The sequence below is a fragment of the Physeter macrocephalus genome, unplaced genomic scaffold, assembly GCF_002837175.3.
Source record: "Physeter macrocephalus isolate SW-GA unplaced genomic scaffold, ASM283717v5 random_184, whole genome shotgun sequence".
NCBI classification, from domain to species: Eukaryota; Metazoa; Chordata; class Mammalia; order Artiodactyla; family Physeteridae; genus Physeter; species Physeter macrocephalus.
The window spans coordinates 6,034-15,379 of record NW_021145442.1 but is presented as its reverse complement, the minus strand read 5'-3'; the positions used below and the strand labels follow the sequence as shown (position 1 = coordinate 15,379).

The window sequence follows — 9,346 nt, the reverse complement described above, 5'->3', positions numbered from 1 at the left end:
TTAATGGAGGGTTAGGGGCCCGCCCCGCCGCCCCCCCCCCCCCCCCCCCCGCCCTTTAAGTCCAGCTGTTCAGAGTCGATCGGGGTCTGTTCTGAAGCACCGGGGACAAGGTGGTTCTGGAACACGTCTGCCAAGCCGTCAGCCCAGCTCGCCCCTCTGCACCTGGATTTTTCTGCTTTGCCTTTTTCTTTTTTTTTGGTTTAAGCTTTGTACTCCTTCTGGCCATATTAGAAACCTGGGCAGGGCAGAGGAAAGAGCATTGGTTAAGGACACCACACTTTGGTAGAAGGAGCGGGAAGGGCGATGGCCTCGCCGGGCGGTCCTGGCTTCTAAAGACCGTCCCCATCGGGGGAGGAGGGGCCTGGGAGATTCGGTGCGTGCTGTTAGGCTGGTGGCTTTTCCTCTCCTGCCCTGGGTTTCGGGCACAGGGCAGGGGCTCCCGGCTCTGGGTGTCTGGCAGTTGTAGCTCATTTCTCCTGGGGGGTCGAAGGGGCAGGAGGTGAACAGCACCATGTGACGCAAGTGAGGCGGCCAGGAGGCCACCTGAGCTCCCCGTGTGTCGGGCTGGTACAGCCGGAGAGGGAGCTCTGGCCCTGCCCCCAGGGCCGCCCCGGCCCCCGGCCCTCATCCATCATTGGCCTTCGTGCTGTGGAGCCTATTCCCAGCTGTTAGGATAATGAATTTACATGAGCTGATAATGTAGACAAGAGCTCAGTCGATGGCCAGGAGCGGCCAGGAGCGCAGAAGTTAATAAATACCTCTCTAATGAGGGCGTGGGGGAGGATAGGCACCCCTGCTCTGCGCGGCTTCTCGAGGGTGCGGGGCTGCCCGAGGCCCCCTCTCCTCTCCGCGCGCCACTGGGCCTTCCACGGTCACGGTGGCACCTGTGGCGGGGTGTGGGACCCGCCTGCCTGTGCAGGGCTGGGGGCAGAGCAGCCCCGAAGTGACCCCGAGCCTGTGACTCAGGGGGCGAGGCACACAGCGGGAGCTGTGCTCCCGGAGGCCGTGTCGATCCCCCGCAGGTCCGAGGTGACCCTTTACGGGGTCTCTGGGTCCCCCGAATTTGGCCTCTGTCCTTCCACGTCCTAGGTGCAAGGGGGCCGTCACCCCAGCTGCCGGTGGTCCCTCGGGCACCCTGCCTCCCCTCCCGTCCCCACCCCTCCCTTCTCGATGCACACATGCTGAGGAGGAATGCTAATTTTAGACTCCCCTAACGAAGCTGCTCGTTTGGAATTCTATTTTAAGTGACCTGACATCAGCAGAGCAGCTTTCCTGGCCCGAAGCTGCTCCAGAGACCACGACAGGGACTCTAGCTTTGGGGGAGCCCCAGGAGCCTGGGGGCGCTGTACGTGGGGCCTGTGCAGCACGTGCCGGGCTTTAAGGAGGGGGGTGAGCAGGCTCAGAGGGGGGTGGGGTGTCACTGGATGCCAGTAGGAGTGTGACAGTGACATTCAGGTGGCGGCTGGTCCAGGCGGGGGCAGAGGGTGGGCCTGCCCCCCAGAACCCTGGTCACCGGGGAAAGGCTGGGGCTGTCGGTGAGGGTTTGGGTTCCAGGAGGGGCACCCCAGTTCCCTCGGCTCCCGCATCTGCCCCGCAGGAGGCCCCGGTCTGGGGAAGACCCCATCCCCTGTTGGTTATTCCAAATTCATGCAGGCAAGTCTCTGTTTGTGGGCCCCCCACTTGTAAAAACCTGGTTCGCTACAGAAAAACTAGAACATAAAGAAGTAAAAAGGCTAAAAATGAGAAAATCGCTCCTCCTGTTGTCACCTGAAGACCCCCACCCGTGGCCTTAAGGGGCCCGTGACATTTGGGGGTCTGCCCCGGGATTTGCCCCATGGCTGCTCCCCGCTTATTCGAGCACCCGTCTACCATCCTGCCCAGCGCTGGCAGCTGGCGGTCACAGCATGTCCGCCTGGGTCACCAGCTGGCCAGCCTGTCACAGGGTCACTGGGCAGTGACCTCCACATCTGCTCCCTGGGCCGCGGGGACCGGTCACTGGCAGATGCAGGACCGCTTCGCCTGCCTCACTTTGCCGCCCCCCCTCCCCTCTGTCTGGAGGCAGCATGCGGTGTGGGCTGTGGGGTGGAAGAGCCAGGCCCTCCTGCCGCGGCCCCAGGATGGGTCTGGATCTGGGCCCTGACCAGCTTTATGTACGTGGGACACAGGTGCTGTGTTCAGATAATGCCAGCCCTGCTGTTGACCATCTGCCGGCCCTTGGGCCCAAGCCTGGAGTCTCTCTCCTGTAAAATGGGCACCGTGACACCTTTCCCTTAGAGGTGATAGGATTTAAAGGTGGTGGTCAGTTCTCTGAGGAATGCGGGAAAGGGGAGGGAGGTGGTTAATGGCCTTGGATGGCATCAGAGGGGCCCGATTTGGAGACTGTGGGTAAAGAAGGCACAGAGTACCTGCAGGTGGTTGAACTTCCACAGAGGAGGGGAAATAGAGATCGAGGGTCGTGATCAACAGAGGACGTGGCGGTGGCACTCACTGTAGCAGTTACCTAACGCTGCGTAACAAGCTATTCCAAACCTAAACGTGTCGGGATCTGGGAGTAGTTCGGCCGGGCAGCCCTGGCCCAGAGTCTGGTGTAAAGGAACTCTTGCTGGGGCTGTGGTCTCATCAGAAGGCTCCCCTGGGGCTGGAGGAGCTGCTGCCAAGATGGTTCATGATTCAGTTGGCTGTTGGCTGGAGGCCTCAGTTCCCTGAATGTGGGATTCCCTACAGGTACCTAGGGCATCCTCACAACCTGGCAGCTGACCTCCCCCGCCAAGGCTCAAGTGATCCAGGAGAGCGCAGGGAGGTGGCCAGGGGCCTTTGATGACCTCATCTTGGCGGTCGCCACGCTTCTGTCGTGTTCTGTTCAGTGGAAGTGAGTTGAGAGGTCTGCCCCACATCGAGAGAAGAGGATTCATCCCCGCCTCTTGAGGGATGAGTGCCAGACTTGGACACATTTCTGAACCACTGTAGTCGAGCGTACCTGAGCGCTGAGTGTGTTGCACCTCTTGGTCTGGCATCACAGTTGGGCCTCGGACTGGTCAGGTGGTGTCATGAGTGGTGAGATCACTTGCATCTGGGCCCAGAAAATGGGGCTCAAGTCCTAGATGTGCTGCTGAGCTGTGTGGCCTTGGGTCGTCTGTGTGACCGTGACCGATCTTTGAGGAGCTCCTGGCCTCGGTTTCCCCACCGGTGCTCTGCTGGCCTCAGGATTGTCTGAGACCCTGAGGGCAGGCCCAGGGTGGGAGTGAGTGCGGCGTTGGGGGATTGTCCACTGCTGCTGCAGCCTCTCCCAGGCCCATCATGAGGGTGTCTTGAGAGGTGACCCGACCGTCTGTGTGACCTGATGTCCCGGGAAAGGTCTTCGTTTCCCTGGAGTAGGGAGCCCCGGGGTCCCCCGTCACGTACCTCGTCTCCGGGCAGCCCCTCGTGGCGACGCCTTCCTCCAGGTGTTGGTCAGGACCTCCAGGACCTGTGCGGGCCATGCCCGGATGGGGTCCCCACAGGGTGGTGCTCCGTTGTATACCACCACCCGCCCCCCCAAGAAAAGAAACCCATCGGTCTGCTGAGCGTGGGTGCTGAGGGTGCTTCGGTCCCGAGCAGGACCCAGAAGACGTCTGGACTGCCCAGATCAGGTGCTGTGTGGGGTCACGTCCTCGGTATCACCGCAGGCAGCAGGACAAGAGCTCCGGGCCCCCTCTGTCCCGGGGTGTCCTGTGTGTCCGCGTTGACCAGCCAGTGCCACTCACGGACGTGGAGAGCTGGGCTGTGTGACTCCCGGCCCAGACACAGAAGGGATGGGGGTGGTGGTAGGCGGCACAGATTCGGCAGGTCGGGTCCCATTTTGCCCATCCTGGCCCGTGTGAGCCTAGCCCAGCCCCTCGCCCACCCAAGACCTGGGTTTCTGCCCTCGTCCGCTGACCAGCTGCGTGATAATAACAGTGACTCCTGGAACGTGCCAGCCCTGCTCTGAAGCTTCTCACGTAATTTACCTCCTTTGAACCCTGGCGGAATTAACTTCATGAGGCAGACTCTGTCTTTATCCCCCATTTATAGACGAGGAGACTGAGGAGGCCCAGAGAGGCAAAGTAACTTGCCCAACATCACACAGCTAGAGGTCGCAGAGCCGGGATTCAGGCCACAGCGTATGGCAGCCTAGTCCACGCTGAGCCAGACCTCCAGGCTCCCACCTCCTTTTTGCTCCGTGGCCGGCAGCACCTCCTGCCCTCTCTGTCCACACCGTCCGTGGAGGAGGAGGAGAGGGGGCCGAGGGGGGCCTGGGCCGAGCTTCCGGGACATGGCGTCCATTGGGCTACACGGTCCTCCAGTGGCTGGCTGGGTGCCGGCTTGGCTGAGAAAGGACCCTTGTTAGGAACCTGTGTTTTCTAGTGACCAGCCCGCTGGGGCAGGGACCCTGCGCCCCCCTGGGTTCTCGGGTTTCTCTGGTGGGCTTGCGGTGCCTGTGGGCATGTGGTTCCCACCCTCTCCCCTGTTCTTCCAGAAAGAGGAGGACACGCGGGGTCAGCCTCGGGTTGGTGCCCTGCCTGCCGCCATGGGGCCCTGTCGCCCGGCGTGGCTCCGCCCACGTGACCCGCCGGCAGCTGGGAGGCCAGCCTGGGCACAGGGGCGCTTGTGCGGGTCCTTTATTTCCGAGGTGCGAGCCCTCTCCCGAGAGAACGGTGTTCCCTCGAACTCGCGCCTGCCTCGATACTGCCTTTTATGCGCCCCCCACCCCATCCCTGCCGTGGCCGTTTATGCGGCCGAGCCCCCAAGATCTCTTTTCCCGCCCGCCCAGCGAGAAGGTGATGGCGGCGGCGGCCCGGCTCTCCGGGACCCTGGGTTCAGGGCGTGTGTCGGGGCCTGCGACCCCTCCTGGCTAGTTCTGGGGGCAGGACAAGTCTCAGGGGCCCACCCCTGCCTGGCCACTGGTAGGGGTCCCCAGTGCTCACCTGGCTACCCACGGGGACAGGCACGGAAGCAGGTTGCGGTTAGCCTTGAGTTGGACTGCATGCAGAGTGCCGCAGAGGTGGGGTGGGCTCTGGGGGCTGCGGAGAGCCGCTTGGGGTGGGGGCCGTGGCCTGGCGGCAGCACACGTTCCCACCCCGTCATCTTCTTGGGCACTCTGTGCTTGTGCTCTCCCACCCCTCCCATGACTCCCCAGGACCCCTCCCCAGGTGACCGCGGGTGTTCCCTGGAGCCGCCCCTCCTAGGTCTCCGTCTGGGGCTTCGCAAGTTCATTTACCTCTCCCTGCACACAGCCCGTTGCCCGTGCCACCCGCGAGGCCGTGCGCCTTGATTTACGCCTCTCGAATGTACCCACAGTGAGGGAGCGGGGATGCGGCAGGTGCCCCTGAGAGGGCAGGAGAGGTTAACGGAAGACTTACTTATGGCACCGCTCACGCCCGCCCGCGAGGGAGCCCGGCCGTTATCAGTGGGGCGCGTGGGGCGGGTGAAGGTTGGGCCTCCTCAGGACTTGAAAGGCCGGGGGCTCGTGGGAAGGCATCTGATGTCACTCCTGGCGGGTGGCGGCTCCTCGGCCAGCGTGGCACCTGAACCTGGACCCCCGTGGGAAGGGGGCTTCCCCCGGACAGCGGTTTAGACCTGCAGTCGCGGGTCTTTTAGCATCTAGGCGGGGTTTGCGCCGGGCGAGACCACAGCAGGGTCTGCAGGTGGCTGTGTTCTCTGCCTGCTCCTGTCCTCGGAGGCACCTTCTCAGTGCAGACCCCTGTGGCTTTGGGATTCAAGGGGGGATGGTAGCGGCACAGGAGGGCTCCGGCCAAGCCGCCTGGGACGATCCCGGGTCTGTGCTCCTGCCCATCATACGAGCCTGTTTGCTTCTCTGGAAGGAAAAGGATGTGCTCCGTCAGTCCTCCAGAGCCCCGTGCTGAAGGCCTGGCAGAAGTGTGTTCGTCTTCGTGATCGTCAGTGGTTCAGCCCTTTCCCTTTCCTCTGGCGTTCTTCTCTTTCTTGCGAGGACACTGGTCCCGCGCCTTGGTCTCCGTCCCCCACGCCTGTCGGGGTGCCCTCCGATCTTCTGGGCTGTCCTGGAGAGGTTGTTGGCTTGGGCCGGGACGAGCCGTTCGGCATCTGGACCCTCCGGGGTCCTGGACACAGCGGCTCTTTGCTTACGGAGCCGAGAGGGTGGGGTTGCCCCCTGGACTCTGGGGTCGCGCCCCCGTTCTCTGCACAGCGCTGGCTCTGTTCCGTTTCTCCTGTCCTGCCGGGGTCGCCGGCTCTGCTCCCGTTCCCCGCATGCCGCCCGCTGGCACCGGACCCCCAGGCCGCGCGGACCCCGCGGACCCCGCTCCGGTGCCGGGCCTTCCTGCTCTCTGGGTGACTTCTGGTTCTTCTTTTCCTGTTTCAGGCATGAGCCATGAGCCCAAGTCCCCTTCACTAGGGATGCTTTCCACCGCGACCAGGACCACCGCCACCGTCAACCCCCTCACCCCCTCGCCGCTCAATGGCGCCCTGGTGCCCAGCGGCAGCCCCGCCACCAGCAGCGCGCTGTCGGCCCAGGCCGCGCCGTCCTCCAGCTTTGCTGCCGCGCTGCGCAAGCTCGCCAAACAGGCGGAGGAGCCCAGAGGTAAGAGGCGCGCCCGCCGGGCGGCTCCACGAAGCGGGGGAGAGAGCAGCCCCTTCCTTCCTGCCCAGGCTTCGCGGCTCCTTCGCTCGGGGCGAAGCAGCCGGTCCCACGAGCCGCCACCCCGCACGTTCCCGGGGCTCCGGGGGCGGGGCCGCTCCCGCCCCCGTGCTTGCACGCCCACGTCTACGCTTGCCGGTTTTTCTCGTGCTGCTTCGTTCTGGCGGGGACCGCGCTGTCTGAACCCCGCCCGGCTGGGGAGCCCGCCGGCCCCAGCAGCTGTGCTTGGCTCCGGCTTCCCGCGCCCTCTCCTGCTCTGTCCTTCTTGGGCTGTAGGACCACCGAGGGGGCGTCCGCAGCTGTGGCTTCAGAGGGTGGGTGTGCTGGGCCCTGACACGTCCCTCTGGAGCCCCCAACCTGCCCCGGGGGCCTCTTCCCAGGTGGCATGTTTCCCAGGAGACCGGGAGCTCCAGGCCTTGATACCCCCTCCACACGTGGCAGGGAGCACGGTCTCTGGAAACCCTCTTTATCCCAAGTGCCCCAAAGTGGGGGCATGGCTTATTCCCTCCAAGGCAGGGGACTTGTGGTGGCATGCACAGGTGTCCCCCAGAGGTCTGGAGCCCCGGCTCCTGGTGTCCCTCGGGCAGTGACGTGCTCTGTGACTTTGGGCAAACGCTGACCCTCTCTGAGCTTCAGCCTTCCTGTTTGTACGAGGCTCACTACAGCTCTGGCTCCGGGCACTTCTAGGGCTGACCGTCAGCCTGTGTTAGTCCAAGGGCTGCTGGCTGGATGAGTGCGGGTGACAGGCAGTTTGCAGCCAGAGCTGCTGGGAGGCCTGGGCCCTTACCGGTTCTGGTGCAGGCCTCTCAGGCACCCTCCAGACTCACTGCTTGGAGGCAGGGGGTCGGCCTCCCAGGCAGAGGAAGCAGAGCCCCTGGTGCCTCTGCCGGCTGTCTGGCTTGCCCCAAACGTCCAGGGCTTGGCGTCCTGGGTTCCAGGCCCCCTGGGGCACCCAGAGAACACGTGTGCGGGAGCTCTGTCTGTCTTCATAGACTCTGGGGTCGCTAGCTCAGCAGAGCGGACGTTTGCCGTGACTGGAGCGGCTGGGGGTCTGCTGATTTCTGAATCTGACTTGTCTCCACACCCTTGCTGATCACATGGCTGTGGGACGGAGGAGGAATGTGAGGGGAGAGTAGACGAGCATTGTCGGGCAGCGTGGATCTGGCCCAGGAGCGAAGGCCTTCGGGGCCTGGTTTCTGCATTGCTAGGGATCGCCCTCACCGCTGGTGTCCGCCTGCCCTGGGCTGTTCTGTCCCCCGAGACAGACCTTCCCAGTCCTGCACGCACGCCCCGCCTTGCCCTCCGTGCTCTCCACGGGACTCCTTGGCCAGCCCGGCCGCAGGAGCCCCGCCGCTGTCGGGAGGCCCCGCTGTTCGGGGCCACCGCACACCACGCGGCCGGAGAGCAGAGATACGGTGAGCTCCGTGCCGGCGAGGCCCCCGGAACAGGCGTCCTGGGCTGGCTGTGAGCGCCCCGGGAGGAGCGTGACAGTGGCTCCCTGAGCTGGGGTCGAGACTCGGGGGTCTCTTCAGAGTCGAGGCGAAGCCCCCAGGGCAGAACTTGCTCCCTGCTCTGGCGTCTTCCTTCCCGGCGTTCCAGGAGGCGGAGAAAGAGGGCCGGCGCAGCTTTCAAAGACAACTGTCAGCACGTGGGAGACACCGGGGCCATCTGGCCGAGTCACCCCCGCGTGTCAGGGCTTCAGCCAACAGCTGTGTCCACTCCCGGGCAGCTGGGCTCATCCTGGGCTGACACCCCCCATCTGTAGAGGATGTGGCAGTGAAAGGGTGTGTTTCCCTCCCTGCCGAGTGGGCGGTGGAGAGGTCTGCAGGCGTGGCCCACGCGAGAGCCTGCCCTGATGGCCTTCGTCCCCTCTCTGCTGCCCCGGGCTGGCCCCAGCGTCCGGCTCGAGTAATGGGCCGGTGGGCAGCCCGCGTGCCAGAGACTGCCGGGCCTCGCTGGCCGGGAGCAGCGGGTGCCGTTGTGGAGCGGACCCTGCTCCCCGCAGGCTGCGGTCTGGGTGTTGTGCGTGATGCCCGAGGATCAGGTGAGGGAGGAGAGGGGCGAGCCACGCTGGCCTGAGCTTGTGCTGTCCGCCGCTGGTTGACCCGAGGTTATTGCCGTCGTTCTGGTGAGAAAGCTGAGGTTGGGGGGGCGGGGGGCTCAGTATTTGGACCCTGGGCTGCCCTGATGCTCGGGTCACTGTGTGTGTGTCCTGGGGGCTTGTGACCTCATTTCTGCCTCGGGGCCCCGGCGGAGTCTGGAGTTTAAAGCAGCAGTGGTCCGCTTCATCGGCAGTGCACCGTCTGGCGCACCCCGTGGGGCTTGGGTTTGAGGCCGTGAGCTCCGTTCCTCCCTGGAGCACCCTCCGGGCCGCACCCCGTGCCTGGCCCCCACTTTCCCCCCGGAGCTGCCCCAGCTCTGACGGGCTGTCTCCCGTCTGCAGGATCGGCGGGCAGCCCCGAGTCGTCGGCGCATCGTACAGGTGGGGAAGCTGAGGCTCAGAGAGGTCAAGTCATGAGCGTGAGGTCACACAGCTGGTGGGGACACGCCCTGTGCCCGGGGAGGGGCACCCCCTTCCCACCCCCCAGCACCCACCGCAGTGGTGCAGGGGGCACTGGGGGGGGCTCTGTGCTCCCCACAGAGCGGGGGACAGACTGGAGATGTGGGCTGTCGGCTTCCGGAAGCCTGGGGGCTGTAGGGGCACGGTGGGGA

The 9,346-nt window shown here is 64.7% G+C and overlaps 1 protein-coding gene across 1 annotated transcript in view; it reads left to right on the top strand.

Annotated features, from left to right (window-relative positions):
- LOC114484909 (genetic suppressor element 1-like) overlaps positions 1-8,102 on the top strand; it is a 21,675-nt gene extending 13,573 nt beyond the window's left edge. Inside the window, exons 2-3 of the mRNA XM_028484298.1 lie at positions 6,359-6,742; positions 7,966-8,102. Coding sequence (XP_028340099.1) covers positions 6,359-6,742; positions 7,966-8,102 — 521 coding nt within the window. The remainder of the gene's footprint in view (positions 1-6,358; positions 6,743-7,965) is intronic.
- The last annotated feature ends 1,244 nt before the right edge of the window (positions 8,103-9,346 follow it).